Source organism: Rhopilema esculentum, chromosome 11 (genome assembly GCF_057945365.1).
Source record: "Rhopilema esculentum isolate cy_ngs chromosome 11, ASM5794536v1, whole genome shotgun sequence".
Taxonomy (NCBI): Eukaryota; Metazoa; Cnidaria; class Scyphozoa; order Rhizostomeae; family Rhizostomatidae; genus Rhopilema; species Rhopilema esculentum.
This window is the reverse complement of record NC_142825.1, coordinates 7,528,870-7,550,742: the sequence shown is the minus strand read 5'-3', so window position 1 is coordinate 7,550,742 and position 21,873 is coordinate 7,528,870. Positions and strand designations below refer to the sequence as shown.

The window sequence follows — 21,873 nt, the reverse complement described above, 5'->3', positions numbered from 1 at the left end:
TTTTGATATCTTATTATCATATTCCATGTGTTATTTTATCATTTTTGTGTCTCCCTTTGAACCTATAAGATAATTTTTTTCGGTTTTGCTTCAGTTGAAAGCAATATGCCTACTCCACTCTCATATTATAATATTTTTTCATATAAAAGTGGAGGGTGCTCCCTCTTTTATTGTAAATTATAATGCTGGTAATTTTTTATGATTTTTTGCAGAATTATTATCATTTTATCATCAAAAACCCCATTTTAATTCATCAATTATTGATGAATCAATGTAGGATAAATATCAGAAAAGTTGATGATGATTTTGACTATAGAACTGTTATGATTATGTTGATTATATTGAGGAAAAAGCATTCATTGTATTGTAATGTGACCAGTCTTCTTTGCACTTGAAAGTTATCAACAAGTTTTTGCTGAACAGGCCCAGCTGTATCTAGCCTCTTGATTTATATTTGATTTGGTTAAATGAATATATGTGTTGAATTGTTAAATTGTGTCACACTTGATTTCCACTGCAGAGTTTCAGGAGTATCGTCTTACTTTCGTTTTGTTTTGATCTTGTTCTAACCTGATTGTTGTTGATGAGTATGTTCCTTGTGTGACACATTTCTGCAGCTGTACTAGTGATGGTTTTCAAAACGATTGAAATTTGCTTTCTTTATTCTTTAAAACCCTGTCCTATATCTTGCAGAATTACCTTCTGCATCATCAGCAGCTAGTATTCTTTCTTAACAATGTCTTGTTCTTTTTAACCCTGGTTCACACCATTGCTCTTTAGTTGATAAATGTGATTCATCTGATAAGGTCAATTCATGAATCTATTCATAGATCCTCTACATAAAGTGTACATTTGTTATGTTTTAATATAGAAAGTTTTATGAATGACATTCATGAAGGCAGGCTCGCAGACAGGGGGGTTATGTGGCTAATGCCTTTGGGCCCAAAATAATGGAATCTGTATTGATTGCCAAGCAAGGGGCCCTCCTTCTCGTTGGCCCTGCATGAAGTGGTAGCCCTTGCTCATCTTTTGTTCAAAGAGCCTCTAGATCTTATAAATACGTAACATAGTTACATGATATATTTAAAACTGGGATGAACAAGCTTATCAAACATTCATTTGTCCTTCCAAGTTCTTTGTGCCTTTTTCTCTTTTGTTGTATTGGCAGGGTTTTTCAGATGCATTTCAACATGCATTTGCCTTCCAAGTTCTTTGTGCCTTTCCTCTTCTGTTGTATTGTCTGGGTTTTTCAGAAGCATTTCAACATGCATTTGCCTTCCAAGTTCTTTGTGCCTTTTCCTCTTTTGTTGTATTGGCAGGGTTTATCAGAACCACCTCAACATGCATGCCTTTGGGATATTGCAAGGAAATATTTTGTCATCTTCCTTTGGGATGTTGAGGCCAAAAGGATTTTAGAAAATACTTTTACTGTGGTTTGATGGAGTAAAATTTGGCCCCAATCCAATGCTGCCAATATGAAATAGTAGCAATTAACCCCACACAGTATTGTAATTGACCCAACAAGGTATGCACTAAGAGAGACAAGAATCCAAGTTTGTGCTCTCTGTAGTCATTGGAACTTGATCATGCTCCTATTGAATAATCAGTTTGCAAGGCTATATCGAAAGAAATATTACTGGGGAAGGACCAAGAATAGGGGTCTAGGGGCAAAATCTCTATAAATTGTTTTGTAAACCTCTTTCTGAGTGATTTGTAAACCTCTTTCCGTGTGATTTAAGAATGCTTTTTTACATTTGATCAATATTATCCAATATTACTGCTCAAAATGCACACAGCATTTGAAAACATACACTTTATCTATGGATTAAAAGGGAGTCATTGCTTCCAGGCCCAAAAGTTGCTTGGCAGTGGTATCAGTAGTACTTTTGTAGTAAGGAAGTCTCTTAGATTGGATTAATTTTGTTTCATAAGAATGATAGTTTTATGCAATGGCTCCATTCTGTAGATAAAATTTTTGAGTATGCTTTGAGCTTTTTAAACCCTACCCTTATCATATGCTAACAATTTCTTCATACTTTTATTGTGTTGAATCACTGTGTTATTTGTTATAACCGGTTTAGAAATCAATGCATTATTGATGTAACCAGGAGTAATTTTCTGTTATATGTTTCTTTTTATCATTTATTGACTTATTTAGTGATTATTATTACTCTCCCTACAGTCTAATTGACACTGTTTGCTTTAAGATGTTTACTAAATCTAACAGATAGTACATGGCAATAATGGAAAAATATTTTTGATTATTATAATGACTGTTTAGAAGGATTGCGTGGTAGAACATTCTCCATCAAAGATTACAAAAGAACTTCTGCTAAGCAATGTTTCAAAACACCATTATGTCTATGTAGGAAGTGACTGCGGTGTGCCATTGTGTCTGTAAGGTCAAAGAGTTGAAAAATCAAAAGCTCATAAAATTGCTTTAATAAGTCGAAATCCTTTTGTGGGGAAAGGTGATTTGATGTTTGATTTAAGCAGTACAATTCAACATGATTTTAAGGGAGAATCGAAGTGACTGGAAATTTTATTGCAATCATAGCTTAAAATCTATTGTACCATCTTCAACGAATTTTAATGAGACAAACAAGGTACAAATTAACTGAACACTCGTCAGGAGAGCCAAAAATTCGAAATAGAAGTATCTTTACTGGCGTCGTGAAATAATAGGTAGTTGCACAAATGGTGGGGGAGAGTTTACAATACTCCTACCCTAGTAAAAGGTGCTTTTCATAAAAAACTACGAGGGAGTGATTTCCTCATGGGGAATCCCTTGAAATCTTTCTATAGGGGGGGGAGGGGGGGGCATCCGATAATTATGGGTAGGAATTTTTTTTGCGATCTGATACTTTTGGGTATCTGGTTCAACAATATACTTTGTTCATACTTATGGGTCGAACTGGCACATACCAGTATCAAAAACAGGAATAAAATAAAATATGTGTTTAGACTGATAATTATAGGAAACCGTCTAAAAATACCACGGCTAGTTTTATCTTGTGTGCTCAACAACAAAATTTAGTAATTTGATACCTTTGGGTCTTATCAACACTTTTTGGCTGATTCTTTCGGGTCTGTAAAATTTGTTTTCCATACTGAATTTTGATCATTGCGGGTGGACCTCCCCGTATATAAAAAGTTTGATTGACCCCCATGGGGTGGTTTAATAGCACTTTAAGGTAAGCACAGCTTTTAGATAGGGAAAAAACAAAACAGCCTCAGTAAACCTGGTTAAAGTCACATTGCATTGAGAAACTGAACCAGTAAATTTAAGTTCAGGCTGACTGTTCTTAATTTTTTCGAAAATCTGAGCCTTGATTGTTCTTAATTTGTTCTTAAATTAAGAGGGTGTAAGCAGTGCAATTGCTAGCTTTTTCGCTCTAAGGAAGTGTTCAGGTCTCATTTGACAACAAAGTGAGTGGAAAGCCTTAATTTGCTGACAAATTTGAATATTCACCGAAAATGCACCCACACATCGCTAAAAATCTTCGATTTTGAGAAAAAACGTTGTTCAAAATTGCATTTTGCAGAAGCTCAGCCTCAGCTTGTTCTTAATTTGTTCTTAACTTTTGATCAGTTTTGAGGCTCGTGTTCTTATAAAAAGAGAGTGTAACAAGGGGTCCGTCTCATAAGAAATTGAGATCCAATAGTACAACGACCTTGATGATATTGATATTCAGTTCTACTATAGATGCCTATCCAGCTAGCTGTTGTTTTGGACATCTATTTTTTGACAAAGCTACAGCAAACAAAGTACGTTTCTTTGCGCCTTTCAGAAGACCAATTACAGGGAAGAGACCACTTCCTTATCGCCATCGATTGGTTAAACACTGTGCACAACCTTTTAAGGGCTGCCTGTGCTTAGAAATAGCATTTCCAGCATCTTCACAGGGCCGACATCGAACCCTCGCTCGACAAACAATGTTGCTTGTAGAGCTAGATATCATAACCACCCGACAGGAGTCCGATGGATCCAGGCATTAATTTAATGTGCCTCGTCGACCAAAATACGTGCTTTAAAAAATTGAAGCTCAAAATTTTGCTGACCGTGCATTTTTCACGCTTTCTTAAATATTATTTCCGGTCATTTGACGGAATTTACCTAAGACTTAAAATGATCAGTGGCCTTTACTTTCATGACTTAAACTTGAAAAATTTCGGTTAGGCAGTTTGATAGATGGTTGGCAAGGATTGTGTTTATGGGGTCCCTAAGGATTGCGATCATTAAGGGGTTAAGTTAATGTATCGTTCAGAGTTTTTATCGGTTGCACTTAATTTCCAACCGACTTTCTAGCTAAAACAATCTAATCATGACGTGAACTGAATATCCCAAATTGTTGTTTTTAGTCTTAGAGTACTTTTCCCAACCCTGTTGATCACTCTTTCTTTGTTAATTCTCAATCTGCCTTGTTTCTTTGCAACTGATGTAGTAAGCATCAGCCTCTGATTCCTTGTCTCGACCCTAGGAAACGAAAAAGGGATATCTAATGAAGCTTTTTCGATGAATTTTTGTTTGTTTGAGTTGGAAAACCCAGTTTTTGTTCAAGCCCCGTTGAAGGCATGTATTCCTTGCTTAAATCCGCACTCTTGATGGTTTAGGGGCCAAGCCCTTTTGGGCGTATCACTTTTTGGGTTCTCATTTTAAACTGGACAAAATGTCTTAAAGTGGCGAAAAGTTTCGATGGCATTTTTGAATAAAGCAGAGAAAATGTAAAAGTTTTTGCGTCATTTTCGTTTCCTAACTATCCTCGAAATATTACAAGTTTTTCTTTAAAACTTGTCCTGTTTTACGAAATGGAGTAGTTATCTGACCCGTAAAAGGCGAGGCCAATCTATTGTATCTGCTGCTTCTTTTTATTGTATCTCATAAAGACCTCAATTTCAGATCACGTACTCAGTGTTCTGATTGTTGTCATAGTTTTGAGATGTGGATAGCTAATCTGAATCTAATCTGACGCAAACCTGTTGATCATGTTTACTTCCTTCTCATTGTGTGCGTGAATGCAGTCCACTGTGGTTGTGATTCAATATGTTCTTCCAATCTTTCAATTGCGAATATTTTAAGTTAGAAAGAATGGTAAATGGAAAATGATCAAATTTCTTGACTTTGTTTCTTTTCATTAAACAATCAAATGTTTTTATATTTATTCAGAGCTCCAATCTCAAACTTAACGGGAAACAACAGAAACACCCTAATCATTGCTACTTTGCTACATTCTGAGAAGGCAGCTTTGGCGTTGCCGGGCCAACGTTTTGCCAGGATGCTTTGCATTTTAATCCTGATCATTTCTCATAATTCTAGTGATGTCGTGACTCCCAAATCCTTATCTTCCTGCGGCCTAGGATTGATTTAAAATGAAAATCAAACCACCTAGAAATAGGTAAATACCCTTCTAATCATGCGAACAGCCCTCAGACACTTAATTTGTAACTTCGAAGAGCAAAATTTCCTTTCTTTCATGATTAATCGTCGTGACTGTTCCAACCTAGCTATTTTCCCATCCTTACACCTCATACTGCATTGTGCCCCACTAACTCACAAGTTTAACCAATGATATAATAACCTTTATTGTTGAAAGTATTCAAGCTTTTTTCGACAATTAAGATATTCCATTAAGGACTTTAAAGTGGTGTCAAGGTCAAACCCAAGATTCTTTCTGACTTGATTCTACGTTTAATTGTTCTCTTACTTAGTATGTGGTACCAATTCATAAGTCATATCTCTTCCGCCGTACTATCTAGTGTAGAAAAACATATCTGAATGTGCAGTCAGGGTTATTCTTGCAAGTTCTTTATACCTAAAGAGCTATGCATCTTCCATGTAAATAGAGTGGAAAACTCTTCTTTAGCTCACTGCTGATTTCTTCAATACAAGCAGGAACATTTTCAAATTTTCAGTCATCGGTGAATTTTTTAATCTAGTCTTTGTTATTCCTTTATGTTAGTTCTTTGAATTCTCTTTAAAAAATTTTATTTTTCCAAATCTGTTTTCCTGATTTGATTTAATCGTGTTCTCCGATATTCTTTGGTCTTTTTCCCACGACACCAAAGAAATTTCCAAACCTCTTTTGTTAATCTTGTTGTCGTGAAGACGAAAAATATCCTCCGAGGATTTGAACTTGGCTACTGTAAACATCTCGGTACCGGCTCTCATTTGTTCTACATGTAGAAAAAATGAGTCGCACTACTATTTATAAGGTTAAATTACGTATTGAACGTTCCCTAAGGGTTTTGTGCATAAGCTATGTATTTTTGTTTTATTTGTTTTAAAGCTACAAGCAAAAGTTGCACGACTGCTTGCCTGGCGGTTGGTTGGATTCAAGAATGCCTTGCGCGCGTCGTTCTGTTGGCCTGGTTGTCATAAATTTTTTGCAATCAGAAAAATGAGTTTGGATTATCTGGGAATCCATTCTGTTTTGAATTCGGAAGATTATTTTCATCTTGTTGACTGTATTCTTCTTTCAGCCGCACCTTCAAATTAATTCAGGCTCTTTTGATAACAGTTTTCCGCTATGTTAATAGAACATGCAATTGTTGAGTCAGTCTCAAACGTTATTTGATAACTAGCCAGCGTTTTCACAGAACCCAGCCGTTTTCATCTCAACGAATAAATTGAATTGTTGCACGAAGAATAAAGGTATTCTGAACTTGCAAAGTTGTTAACTGTTGGCTTTCTTCGTCTTTGTTTTTTCTTGCGATGAGCATTTGAGTTCCTTATTTGGGAATTTTTTTATCTAGAAACCTGCCCAGTTATGTGCCCTCGTAATGGTTTCCCACTAATCCCATAATGCACTTCCAGTTAAATCTCATAGCACAAGAGCTACAATGTGGCGAAGGACTAGCAAAAGTGAAAGTGATTTTGAGGTGAAAGAAAGAGCGACCTGGTGGTTTAAATGTTTTTTGAATCTCCAGAGCTGTACCGCACGTGTTCAGTGCTAGAAATGAACCAACCAAATCTTACCAGATAGTTTTGAGTTGATTTTTGCTGCTGTTGTAGGGCTATTTGCTATTCTACGGTATATTACTTGCTAGGACCCCAGTGCCAAGAGGCTGAGAAAAAAGCTACCAGTGCTAAGAGGCTGAGAAAATAGTCAGACCAGCAAGGCTTAGCTTCCAATTTTGATTCATTCAGTATTTGTTAAAATTATCAGAAAAAAGGGAGTGATTGCCATGGAGTTTTAAGTGCCAGAAGTAAAGACTTTTATCGGGAAATACAAAGCTTTTGTAAAACAAGTTCTTTGTTGCTGACCCAGGTAAATCTGTTTATCAAGCTGTACCATACTCTAGGTTAAAAAACTTGCTAACTCACCTGTGATCATCGTCTGAAGGGTAGTTTTCCCTATTGAAAATGGTATTTATGTAAAGATCTGATTTTCTTCTTAGCAGTAAAAAGTCGGCTATACATACATTTTACCTCACTTTTGATTGCCGACAGTGTCCTAAAATTCTCTCTGTAGAAACCGAGCAAGATTAAGTTGCCTAATATCCACCATGAGAATGTTTTTTCAAAGCAAAGCCGTTTTCACAAGGCTTTGGCGGATTCGAATTCGTATATAAAAGCAGAAAGGCTCGCATTAATTGGTCTTTGCCGAGTTTCATTCGATCAGGAGTGATTTGAACCAACCAATATTTTATGGAATTAGCATCACTGCAAATAAGTATACAATCGAACAGTACCTTGACCTCTTGGCCTTAAAGTATTACTTACATTTTATGTTTTCAAGGTCCTTATTATTTCCAACTATTTACGCTCATAAAAGTGTATAGTTGCCAATAAAGCAAAACGTACAATCTCCCCGATATTTTCGATATATTATGAGCGGGTAGTATGTTTCTAACTGGTTGTGTAACAAAATGAGATGTCCAGGAAAAGAGGCCTATCTGAGAGCCAACAAATAACTGCTATAGCGTTTTAGAGTAGAGTGGCCTCAGGACGAGCCCCTTTTATCTATTGGTTTTAATTTGTTCTTTTCATAACATTTTATTTCTGTATGTTCGGGAATATAAGGGCTATTTGGTATGCTTTCAAAAAGTATAATTTTTCCAGATATCGTAAGAATAAAGTTATGGAAAGCATTCAAGTATATTTCCTTGATATGTTTCGGTCAAATTTAGGCTTTCTTCAGTTTATCTGGTTAAAATCAAGTAAAATGAAGGCCAAAATCAGGTGAAAAAGTCAGGTGAAATAGCCTCAAATAAGTGCAGGTGTGGACATCCAGTGCTCCTTATAAAGAAAACGAGTTTGTTTTTCGGATTCACATAATGAAATAAATCAGGTATTGAATTAATCTGGCCTGATTTGAAGCAAGTTTTCTATGCACATCTGCGATACAATTATCGGTGAATGGGGTTGGGTCCGATTGAAATTGTTAATGTAATCAATACCAAAGATATATGTTTTTCACACTCCCATTTTGATCAAGGCATGTTTGTTGTTATTCTATGATAAATGCATGGCAGACAAGTTCTTTGGGGTATAGCTAAAGAAGTACCATTTCACCCTACATGAAGGGAAAATAACAAAACTGTTTTCATCATTATCATTATGACACCGTGAGATTTCATATATTACATAAGGCGTGAAATTTTTCAGCTAAACTCGAAAACCAGTGCAATACTTCTACGTTTTCGCAAAAATCTGTAAACGCAAGCCGACACTACTCATTGCAGGTATGTTTAATCACTTTACTGTTCAACTTGGATTTCTTTTATGGCTTCAAACAAAGGACGAATTACAGTAATCAGAGATTTTCACGTGTCCTATGTTTTTGTTCATATCAAAACTAGTAGATGGTAGATGGTGTGACACCGCTTTCAGTTAGACGTACAACTTTATTTTGTGCCAAAAGATCAGAAATCGTGAGTTTTTGTTAATTTCTAAATGATACGATTGTGATAAAACGGAGCATCAGTTTTTGTAGCAGGCAACAGCATTTTAACAGTTTGCCTTTTTCAACAATTCAACGTTTCGTCACTGTGGTTGTCGAGATGATGCCATTGAATTATTCTGTTTCACTGTTAGACATTTGTTTGTTAAATGAATATTGGTTTGTAGCATGCTTCTACCACCAGGAATTGCTAATATTGATATTTGTCGTAACCGTAGCGTAACGCATTAGGGAATTCCGGAAACATGTTGCAAAGGGAAGTCACAATTTTTTCCTTGCTATATCTATTAAAAGACGATATTTCCCAAATAGTACTCTGTGTACACCGGGCACCAAGTACACTAGCCCAACAATAAACTGACCTATAACATCCTTTCTTATGTGCTCTACCTCTTTATCTGATCGCAGAACTGTAGTTCCAAACGTCTTTTTCATAGTGTTGTTTGAGCTGGCTTCTAGGTATGGATCAACGTTAAGCGCGTGAAATATAAGAAACTTGATCGTGTTTGCTTTCCCCTGAGTAGAAAGGTTTTTGGCAGATTCTAATTTGATATGTAAGGTCTCAATTCTCCATTTTAATTATCTTAAATGCCAAAGAATTGTGAAACAAGGTTAAATCAAGCTCTATAGATATCTGTTGAGTACATAATCTACATTCTCTTATATTATGATTCGCTCACCTTTCGCACAATACACAATTAGCTTTTATGAACAACCCGACCTCCCATCTATAGCAGACCAGGTGACTACCGTATTTGTTGTTTGAGTGAAATCACAGTACCGAAAAGCATCTACCTCAAGGGTGTGTATAGTGAGATTCAAAGCGTATTTAGTAGTTAGTGAAGCAAACGGAGGCTTGTTGCGTAGAATGACAGTGAAAATTCTAGTGCCCTTGTACAATCTGTGAAAGTTTGTAATAGCACCAGGCGTATTTTAGCAATTTTAGCTTAGAAGACCGACCTCACTGTTTGTCTGCCACGACTTGGGTGCTCGTCATTAATTTTTCCTCTTGTTAGTTAAGTCATTGTAACGCATGCTGTTTAAACCCCTTTAAGGTGTTGTTGTAAGAAGAATTTAGTCTTTTCATGTCTCTAGCAAGGCGATGGTTACCACAATAACGAGAACCCTCGATAGGGCACCACATTTTTGCGCAGTCTCTCATCCCGGCTGCGCGGCGTCAATATTTAAAAAAACTGGCAACTTGGGTCAGGATTCAAGTCACTGTAAGCATCACGAGGTGTATTTACATCGAGTAAAGTAAAAAGGGCAACGTTGGGTGAAAATGAACGACCTAGTCCATTATCGTATTTCAGGGGTGTAGAATTTTAGGACTTTGAGGCAGACACCCAATATTGTCATAAGATCTTATCTTTTAAGTCGTTGGGCAATGATAGGCCGAGACTGGCTAAGCAAAGAAAATCACCCCACCATCCCAAATAAAATCAGGCTACTGATATTCCCGGGAAGTTTTGAAAATTGGATTGTTTTCCTGTCAAGCTTTCAGCAACGAATTCTTGCAATTGAGTCTTTTAGAGCTTAAGTTTTACTTTAGCTTGAGTTATAAGTTTTAGAGCTTAAGACTTCCAATGGAATTTCCGTGGCCTTATGTCTTTTCAGGCACTCTTGAAAGTTGTAGTTGTTGTTAATGTTTCATAGGAAAGTAATGTCTCCACTGCGCTGCCCTTCTTACGTCACTATCTTTCTACGCGAACACAGAACTATTCCTTATGGTATCAGTACAATCCTTTATTTGTTTGCTAGCGCTTTGATAATTAACCTTTATCTACATTGATCATACTTAATCTTGATAAAGGCTTCTTTACGACAGTTAGGATCAGACGGATTTAAAAGAGACGCAGTACTTGCTTTTACAGTCTTTTTTGAAATAGACTCCCTCCTAATATCAGTATCAGAGGGACAGATGATCCCTATTTATAGAATTCTACCTGGCCAATAAGATGGGAACTCGCCACTACAGCTCTTCCACGTTCTCCTTTTTAAATCGTAAACCCTTCTTTGTTACTACTGCCTTTGTGCACAGCAGCAAATTTGCGCTTTAGTGACATTTCTTATATCACTGGTTGAATCCGGGTCTGCAAGAATCAGCTGAAAACAATCAAAACGTTGTTTCTATGGCAGCTGGTATGACGTCATCACGAAAACTTGCTTTCCCGTTTTCCATTTTCAACGAAGAATTCTATCCTTTTCCGTGGTATCCCACAGTTTCTCTTCACCAAATCTCGCCATGCTTTGAGACGCACAGGTCAGAAAGGCACACTATAAATTTTCATTCAATAGACCCATAATTCAAATTGATTTACGTATGATATTCTAACTTAATGGGATTGCGGCGAGGCAAAAAGTCACGTCCGTGGATACTCACAAGAAGAATACCACATAATGCAGTGAGTACCACAGACATCGCCCTGTTTTGTCTCAGATCAGAATTAATCAGCGTTATTATAACCAATCTAATATAAAGTGAATCGAGTTTTATAAACAGTGTAGGTTGCTCAGAAGAGAACTAAGACATGGAAATATGCTTAGGAGAGAACTAAGACAGACAACAAGTTTTCTGATTTGTGCCATCAGTTAGATAAGCACAACAATGTAAGGAAAAAAGCCAAGATAAGAAATAGGACTGAAGAATGATATACGCAATGCTGATACTTGTTTGTAGGATTGCTAATAGGCATGCATGTAATGGATATAATAGGATAAGGGTTGAGTAAGGACTGTATGGGTCAAGGGTTAAACAGGTGTTAAAGGACGCTAGAGAATAACTTGGATGGTACAGGGGAGACTTCTAGAGATGGTCTTGTTTTATACTTTATCAACACTGATATCGGTGTCCTGTAGTCCTGTTCTATTTTTTGTCACCTGTTATTTTTCTTTCTCGTTCTATTATTGTAGCGATTACATATTAGATGAAAATTAAGGATAAGGACAACGAAAGTCTTTTATGGTTGAAACTGGTTGAAATGAATCGTGATCAATGAGTTAGGAATAGCTTTTATGACTTTCGTAGAACCTTTTGCTGTCGCCCTCAGGGTTTTCCCCGTCTACACGTATTTTAGCTATACGTATCTTTTTTCATAAACGTGTGCCAGATCATCACTGAAGTGCACTTCACGGAAGTGTCATGTTCTATATTTTTCTCCTTTTATAGTCAATAATCTTCTTTTTGAAAGTCTCACCTCCCTAAACGCTAAACCCACCCTTTTTCAAATGAGGAATTCCCGAAACTATTTGTACCTAGCGCAAGATGTAATCTAACACACAAGCGCAACAAAGTCATTGGAAGTGAAAAAGCAATAGAACAAGCACAATTTGAAAAATAAAAGGAAATAGCCGAAAGCCTAATTTGTCAGATACTATCCCGAGAGAAGTGGGTCTTTAGACGTAGCAACTCAAGATACCATACCCATTATCATTTTTTACGAAACGTTTCAGTAATTCTATCGATCTATCAGTATTTGAGCTTTTCAATTGTGAACTTCTAAGATTTGAACTTTTTAATTTCGAGTTTTACTTTAAAATAAAAATTGGTTTCTAGGCTATTACAAACTTGTTAAAACTTTGTAATTACACTTTTATTTTGTAGTTAGAAGAAAGGACCCCGGGGGAAATTAGTTGTTAGACTAACCTTGCTTATCTTCTATAAATAAAGTTTATCTATCTATCGGTCGATTTTTATACTGTGCTTTGTTTCTAATAGAGAATTCCATCATTTCCACTTAGACGTGTCTTATTTTATATTTAATGAAACAAGTAGTCGGAAAGCATCAATTCAAAGCGTCATTTTTCCAGCTTTGTTTGTTTGAGCATTAGAAAAGGGAGTGATCGAGGATCTGTCAGCATGGTGAAGTAAACCAAGGTCTTTACGCTAGTCTGTTATTTCCTTGAAGTAAGCAGTTTATTTTTGTTATGAGCGTAGGCTTTTGATTAGAGTGACTCGTGCATATCACCTTTAATCCCAGTGAATTTAATTTACGATGTAATAATGATCATAAATGAGACAAAAAGATTATCTGTTTAGGAATCGTCCACCGTGTATTGTCAGCTCTTTAATAAGCAAGAAGCTGTAGCTTTGATGTTCTAAGCAAGCACTCCGTTGACTGTCATCGCCTTGTTTCGCAAAACGTACGTCGTTGTTGTCGCCAACAGGAGGCTGGAAGCTGAAGGGCACTTTACAAGCATTTCAGTTTTGAATTTGAGAGAAGTCGTTGGTAGAGTGTTATGAATAATCACATTGGACTCAATCAATTTCCTTGTTTCCCAGGTAATTCTATCAGCATTGTTGTTATCAGTTCAAGTAGTATGATAGTTTTAGTATATCCAGACACCCGCTATATTAGTTTATTCATACCACGTAATATTTCTGACCACTAAGTATAAATGTGCATTCATTCTTAATAAACTTTATGTGACTTAGAGTGGACCAAATGCAATGTGTTGCTTTTCATTAACAGAGACTGGATGTCCTCACCTAATGACATGGTAATATTTGCACCCAATGAAGATTTTGGGCTGTTTTCGTTCGTAATGCCGAGTGAAACATTTTTAATGAAGACTAAATTCAAATGTGAAACTTTGAGGTCAAATAGAGTATAATGGTCAGGGATATTTCCGGAATTTGCAGCCAGACAATGGCCTGAATACTTTGGGAAGGAATTAAAGGAGCGTTGAGTGTTTGGAAGTTCGTGGTAAAGGATGCAGGAGTTGAGAGATATTTTTGTTACGATTATTAGGGGATTAAGGATGTTTTATCCAGTTTATTATATTTAGGTATGAGGTGCTTCAGAAGGGCAGAAACAGGAGCAAAGAAAATTGACAGTGCGTTATTGCTCCTTTTTGTTGTAACTTACTCTGGTGCCTACGGCAAAGTCATGCTACTGCCTCATCCATCAATGATCGTACAGCATTTGGCTTCCTTAATACTAATTTGAAAGCTGCCATGCTAAATGACTGGGTGTAAACAGTATTCTTGTTTTTATTCATATAAATCTCCTTGCCTTTTCTTTGAGGGTCGCTATGAAGCAGGGAATTTGTCTATTTGTCGTGAGACCCTTCCATCACCAACCTAAACTTTTTTCTGTGGCGATTTGTCTGCACATTCCCATAGCTGGCAACGGTTTCTACTTCAGTATTCGAGGGTAATATGTCATTATCTCATTGAAAATCACATAATCTCATAGAAAACCTTACGCTCGCCAGGAATTCCACATCTCAGTTTCTGAAGCTTGATTTATCCACGCCAATTGCACTTTTATGAGCCTCTGTCTGTGCACTAAACGTAAACTAATGACGTAAACATAATTCGAAGTTTGTCATTTTGAAACAGAGATGGAACCCTTCTAGTTAATAAAGATATCTATATCATATTATAAAGATATCTGAACAAACACCGGAAACCTAAGATTTTATTTGTGTTAAATTTATTCACCTCCAATCTAAAGGTTATGCCATAAATTTCATTATATCTTTGATCGAAAAAATTCCTTGTAGACTGGGAATCTATCGTGAGATTGACCTGGCTGGTCTTCGTAATCGAAGTAATTGGGCCTAAATATCATTTGTCACAAGATCCTCCCCGCTCTCATAGGGCGCCAAGATTGAAATTACAAGCAATTAACCTTATTGTCATGATATTTCAGATTTCATTTGTTAAGATAAGCTTGTTTGTCTTACCAATATAACTAAATTCCTAATAGTATTTTTGCAATTCAAAAGTGATCTGGGCACTATTTTTCAATGTGACGTCACTCTCAGATAGGAAAATTCGAACAAGGTGCTACGATGAAAGTGGAAATCGTAACTCAAGAATGCGAAGCTAGGTCACAGTTTCCTTTGTTACTCACTAGGCTGAGCCTTGAACGCTTGAAATCGGATTAGAAATATTGAGATACCAAGCTTTTAAAACAATTTTACCCAACTAACCAAAGTTGGTTAGACAAGAACACGTCAATAGTCTGTAAAAATTAACATCATTTTAGCCGAGGATGTGACAAAGGATAACGTTTATTTTAATCTGGCCTTAGTTTTTTGTGTTCTTCATAGAGGTTATATGCTGAAAGAAGAGCACAAATAGCGATAGCTTTGTAATTCTAGAGACTCTGTGGTCTTTTCAACGCAGGGTGCCCCTACAATGTTTTTCATTTGTAACTTACTTTGTAGAATTCGCCAAAGCCCTGAAACAAAACTTCACACCGCAGGGCTCTGTAATTTGATTGCATGTAAAAGCTTGTTAACATATTTTGACTATTCCTTCCTTTGAACAACGTTTCATGCGTTGTGATGATAACTCAGTCTTCCATTTATTGTCGATAAGAAGTGCTCAGTACAATAAATCATCCTAATTGCCACGATATGACTGACCAAGTCAACTTCGATAATTTCAGATCTTGATACGATGACGAACCTATTCCCTGCGAAATCTCAAGGAACAAAACTGGCAATTTTCTGAAAGCTAAGCTGTTTGGATGTTTTGTCTTTTGATATTGTAAGGTTTCTTTTGCAATTGCAAAATTAACTGGACGGTAAACACGTATCGGACAGTGCGCAAAACATTTTCGTCAAAAGCTATTAGACGCAATATTTTCAGTTTGCTTTTCGAATTTGCTTTCTAGTGCCAATTTTAATTGCAACATTAAAAATTCATTTTGTTTCATATAGGGAAAATTAAGATATAAGTGCTTTCGAAATGCTTTGTAAACCTAAAGAATGGTCCACCGTGACGGATATGTTCATTTTTATGTGCGTTGCAAAAAGGACAATCAGCTGATGAGTTTTTGTTTGTTTACTGTAAATCGGTGGAACGTAATTTAGCTCTCTAAAGAGATATGGAATTTGCAAATGTTTGAACTGATGACGTTCTGTTCCATGACATGCTTTGTTGAAATGTAGGTGATAGCCGAGCTGTTTCCATAGCATGTTAACCGCAATACTGTGTCACTGCTTGATAATGTACATCAGCGCACCAAATTTCACAGTAAAGGCAGAGTAACACCAAGATTTTGTTTATCTTCAACCCGTTGCGTTAATCGTGGTGTGACTTGGCCCATTCAGAGGGCGACCTTACCGTCAGTACACTGCGCGCATCTTGTTTTTATTCCTGTATCGTTTACGGTGGCAGAAACCAGTTCCTGGTGCATCTGAGATTAATATGTTTTGATAGGTTTTATGAGGTCATGACTCCCTCCTGTTTGGTTCCTGTAAGCTCAAATAAATACGATTTGTCCGACTGATCAACTCCTCACTGCCTGTGCAACGTTTTCTCTTTGGACGGATGACAAGAAAAAGACGTCTCTCTCACTTCTCTCTAATATTTAATTTTTCAATTTATTTCCATTTTTAAAATTTTTTAATTTATTTTTAAATTTATTTCTACTTTACCAATTTATTTCTTCTTTTCTTACTTAATATTTTCTTTGTCGTCTTCCATTCAATACAATATGTTCCAAGATCTGGAGCTGACCGGTCGTTTCGATAGTTTATTTGACATGGACACTTTTCTGAGTGATGCAAATTTGGAATTCCAAGAGCCCAACAATTTCTTTGATCTGAATAACGACTGTTTAATTGATGCTTCATTTGACTTTCTTGGAAATGGTAAGTTTTTTTGCGAAGTTTTCATTCAATGTGTTGCTAAGTCTGTTCTCTGTAAACCAGTACTCCTACAAGTCTTGTTGTTAAAAGCTGTCAGTTAAGATGAATACTATAGTTTTAGTGTAGTTTCTATAGACAATTTGTGAACAGCGACGTTAATAGGGGACATTAAAGTTTGCTTTAGCCGTTCTCACATCTCCTTTGCAGTGCTTATAAGATAAACATAAACCCAAGTTACCCCTGGCTAATTGATATTGGATTTGCAATCATCTGGTTATCTGAATTTGGTTGTAATTCTCGGAGACGTTAGATTCTCAAACATTGGATGTATGTTTGATTTAGCTCTTTGGATTCAACCAGAAACATACATAATCCAATTGCTGATAAACTTTTGTCTCCGGATAATAATAGAGGTATTGGTAGTAATCTTAAAGAACTGTGGAAAAATTAGTTCAAGGTGGATTTTGTTCTTTGATCTTTTGCAGGATCAAGGACACCCTGTTGCTCAAATTGCGCTCGAAATTACACGAATCACCACAAATTGGACGATCTAACGAATTTCAGCAAAGCTGCTTTAAGACCATTTAGCTTCGTGCAACGATATCATATCAACATTTTTAAATAAACATGACTTTAAGGGGTAAATAGCACCGCTTTCTTTATCTCAGGTACTTAAGACATCACGATATCACGTGATTTCCACTTTTTGGTTTGCCGATTTGCAAGAAATGGGCCGCCACACCAGTTTAATCCTTCCCCTCAGTGTTTGGCTTACAGCACGGCAGCAGGACCTTAGAAATTTTTAACGCAAGGAAATGGCAACGTTTATAGCCATTTTGCACGACACCCTTTACATTATAGCATGTCAGTCTTCCAGATATGCTTAGTCAATGTAAAACAATGCAATAGTCAATGCAACTGCATAAATTCAAATTCATGTAATTCAGCACCATATTTTCAATTTTATCGAATACATGTTAACCAAAGATATATTGATAAAAGATACAAAGTTAGAGATTGATGCATACAATGTGCTCTATCTGATACAATTTGTTACCCAGGACAAAGATGTTGAGAGGATAAAGATGTTTTTCGAGCCCAGTGCCTTTAAGTACATACTAGAGCGAATTCGAAGTTTCTTGCTACCTAAACACTTTAAAGAGTTAATTTAGCGAAAATCTTTGATGATGAAACTTAATATTATGACGTCATCAGAACTGCAGTAGTTGTGATCATCTAGCAGATTCTTATTTTCCAAGCTGCAAAAATATGAAGTTAATTGATTACTTTTATCTTTTTTGTATAATTTGTCTTTTTTTGCATTATTTAAGTCTTTTCATTTATCATAAACATCAATCCAAATTTTTGCTTTGCATGTTATTTTAGAGACGTCTGCTATTTCACTTTAGAAAAAAGGGACGTAGAAAATTGAGAATTTTAAGCAATGTTTCGTTTTGAGAAAACCGTCGACTGGATCCTTCTTACGACAGAAGCTGATTTCGAATTCTTCAAAATCTGTTAACAACTACGCATGGATGATTTCCTTTGCTAAAAGGAATTAATGTTCTGTCAGTGGTAAATAATGTCACCGTGTGAAGCTGTTTACAACCAACACTGCACAATTTTTTATAAAAGCCAGTAAATTTAAGTTCAGGCCGACTGTTCTTAATTTTTCGAAAATCTGAGGCTGGATTGTTCTTAATTTGTTCTCAAATTAATAGGGTGTAAGCAGTGCGATTGCTAGCTTTTTCGCTCTAGGGAGGTGTTCAGGCCTCATTTGCCAATAAAGTGAGTGAGACGAGCTCCATTTGCTGCCAAGTTTGAATATTTCCGAAAAACCACCCACACATGGCTAAAAGTTCTCGTTTTTGAGATAAAGCGTTGGTTAAAATGGCATTTTACTGTAGTTCAGCTTGTTCTTAATGTGTTCGATACTTTTGACCAATATTGAGGCTTGTGTCTTATAGAATTGTTCTTATAAATAAGAATGTATTAGACAGCGGCATTTAAACATAACAGAGCATATCTAATGAACCACCCATACAGTGAGATTCCTCTACAAGCCTAATGCATTTTCTTTGAAAGATACCCCCAAATTGTATTGGAATCATGTTGTCAACAGTGAACCTCTGAAGCTGCATTTACAGTCCAGACTCCAAATTTCTGGAATGCGTGACACGAATGGGAAAAATTTATGCTTTCTTGAATTCTACTTTTGAATTCTTGTGTAACGGTTTGTAACAGCTTCCTTTCCATTACAATTTTAGTTTATGTTACTTTGTAAAACGTGGAATACAAGACCCAAATAGTTGGTGATCTTAAAATTCCGTTTATAGTGTTTATCACCTAAAAGTCCCTGTGATTTTATAAACACAAACAAAAGTAACGTTGTCCAATTGTTTTTTTTGACCTTGCATGGGAGATATTGTTAGTGGTTTTAAAAATAATGTTCTAATTCCTGCAGTATTTCCAAATATTCTTTTTCGGTCAAACAGTTGAAATGGTCATGTTTTACACACTAAAGGGACCGAATCTTTGAGGCATTTCTTTTTGCGATCATGCTCAACCACTATCTATTGGTTTAACTACCGCAGATTTTTGGCATTGAAATCTGTCCTAATACTTCTCTTCATAAAACTCTTGATCATCTCCCCCGATGTCACAACGAATGAGAACTGAACATTCTGATGTCACAGTGTCGTCAAATCGAGTCATTTTTGTTAGGCTTTTTTTCAGGGTCGGAGGCAATTTTAGCCTCAGTACCTAAATGAATATCTGCATTTTTTGAATAACTCGTGGATTTAATTTTTATTTATTGAATTCCCATTATAGTGCAACTTAAAGTTATTGTTGGTAATGTTGGAAAAGGCTTTATTTTTTGTTTAAGGAGTCTGTGTGCTCGTACCATATTTAACTTATTTAACTTATTTAAATGTTTTTTTCCTAAATTGAGAATAAGAAGTGGAACTATTAACAGTGTTTTGTTTCGAATATTTTCTTTTGAAACAGACTACATTTTTTTCAGGTCAGATCTTAGTTGTACCATGAGAAGTTTGTGTAACTTTTTCTTCAGTCAACCTTTATTATCTTTTTCTTTAGCCTAATCTTGGATCAGACCACCTTTCTGTAATTAACAAAATAACTGGCTTTTGAGATAGATTATGAAATAATCTAACTTTCCCTTTTTATTGGATTGTTATGCTGCTTCATCTGATGCAATGTAGCTCTCTTAGCTATTTCTTAAAAATCTGCTTAAATGTCATATTCCCTATATTTTGTACGACTATCAAACTCCAAAATACCAAACTGCGTCTCGTATTTTGTAAGTAAGGCTATATCAATCTGTGAGTTTGGCAGATTTGCTGACGTAATATTAAGTATACAGTATGCAAGAAAGTTCGCGCCATTGAGGATTAACTTATTTAAAATTGATTGTTGAAGAAAAATACAATCTTAGATTTGAAGTATTCATATATTTGTTGTTGATTTAATACTTGGCTATGTGTGTCCTCTAGGCGTGACGTTGATCGGCTTGCGAGCCAAGACCATTCATCTTTATTTTGTGTTTATCAATTACATAGAACGAGTTTTCGTGGATTATCTTTTTATGCGCCATCCCCCGGTTCTCCAACCAGTCGGTACGCTCTTCCTGTGCATATTTGTCGTTGACGGGCGAAGTCCCGATATCCGTATTCCAAGTTAGAAAGCTGGTTATTTCGAACGTGTATCAAAATTGGATCAGCAAGAATCGTCACGTATGGAGATTTACAACGACGCTAAAACCATTTTTGCATTGAATGCTGATCCGAGACAATGTTTCTTTGAAGATCTAAATCTTCCTTTGCAAAGTGAGTCTAGGGTTTTTATTGACGTACTAACAGTCGCAAAGCTCTTATTTGTATGTGACCAGAAAGACACCAGTTCTATTTAAAGATGTCTACCTTTATCATTTCAAATGTTTGGTTATTGATGGAAGAATTCTATATTATACCCTATCGGGTTTTACTAACACCTTTAAAGGTTAACCCGTTGGTTTCTTTAAAATTGTACTTTTGCTCATAGTCAATGCATTTTCATATGTCAGGTTTATAAGATAGCAAATTTTTAGAAAATTGTTTTTCCTACCAAATTTGTTTTGACGACTTCACTTTGTCGTCAGTAGATTTTTGATAATGATCGAATTATTTTGCGGTTTTCGGCCTGCTTTAAGCCAAAACTTCTCTATTTCATTGGTTACCTGGCTGTTTTCAGTCTGAGTTTTGGACTTTGATTTAGACGTGAAACGACCAAACATCATTTTGAGTTTCTTAATAGTGACTCTAACTTTAAACAGTTTTTGAGCACGACCACTGAGCCTTGCTCTGAGATCTATCCTCGTTCAGTCTTTGATATCAATAACCAATCGCGGTATTAGTTGTGCTATGTAAAGCGTAAACATTAATACAATATTTATATACTCAGGCCCTGTGTGTTCTCAGTAACTTCAATGACTATCGAGGCTGTAATATAAAATATGTTTACTAGTGCTATACTACCGGATAATTTCAGAATGATTTAAGACTCGCGAAAAACTTACGGGTCCTTTGGGTTAGGAACAATGCAGAACTACGACGAGAATCCAATATTGTAAAATAAAATTTTGAAATAAATTTTTTACAACATTGATTCTCGTTGTTGTTTTGCATTGTTCCTGGCTATTTCCTTGTATCATATTATTACCCATTACAAGATTCAGAGAATCCGGCGGACAGCCTACCCTGCGTTTGTGCCTTCTTACATCTTCTATTAGTTGTTGTTTTTCAACGTGATGTCAATTAAGATAAACTTGTTAGCCTTAACTATATTTGACTTTAATCGTTCAACTGCCCGTAAAGGTTTGCAGTATTTAGCTGACAAAGGGGAGAGTTAGAATGGATGGCCTTTGATAGTCACACTGTCGGTAAAATCCCGCAAACGGAGATTTAGTCTTTATTATCAATGCGTCTATTAATGGAAACTAAAATCGACCACGGGGGATGACGAAGTTAGTGGAAAATTCTACAGCAAAGCACTGCATAGTTGATAACAATCCTAAATTTCTCAAGACGGACTAACCCAATTTATTTTACGTTAAGCCATCGCAACCACAATTGTGATTATGCGTGGTCGAAATCTGGAGGAATTTCTAATTTTCATTTGGTGCTTCTGCTAATGTTACTTTATCGGGCAAAGGGCACAGGAAAGATAAGCAAAGTTACATCCCTCTATAGTCCAAGATCCAAACATAAATCCAAACTTTGTAATAACTGCTTGCGATAAAGCTTCCCTTTTAACGAAAGACGCGTATAGGTATTTCTTTCTTGCGATTAGTTAGCAACAGTTA

At 36.1% G+C, this 21,873-nt stretch overlaps 1 protein-coding gene across 5 annotated transcripts in view; it reads left to right on the top strand.

Moving 5' to 3' along the window:
- The window catches only part of LOC135693520 (retinoic acid receptor RXR), a 40,800-nt gene that overhangs the window by 1,408 nt on the left and 17,519 nt on the right, over positions 1-21,873 (top strand). The window contains exon 1 of one of the 5 annotated variants that reach the window (XM_065212040.2): positions 4,203-8,874. The exons of 1 other annotated variant lie outside the window; for it this stretch is intronic. Coding sequence is in view for 3 of the 4 variants with exons in the window: in XM_065212035.2 (XP_065068107.1) it covers positions 16,358-16,514 (157 nt within the window). In the remaining variant the exon portion in view is untranslated. Of the gene's footprint in view, positions 1-4,202; positions 8,875-8,915; positions 13,186-13,217; positions 16,515-19,476; positions 20,360-21,873 lie in introns of those variants that run through there. 3 more of the 5 variants (XM_065212038.2, XM_065212035.2, XM_065212036.2) reach the window with 3 other exon arrangements.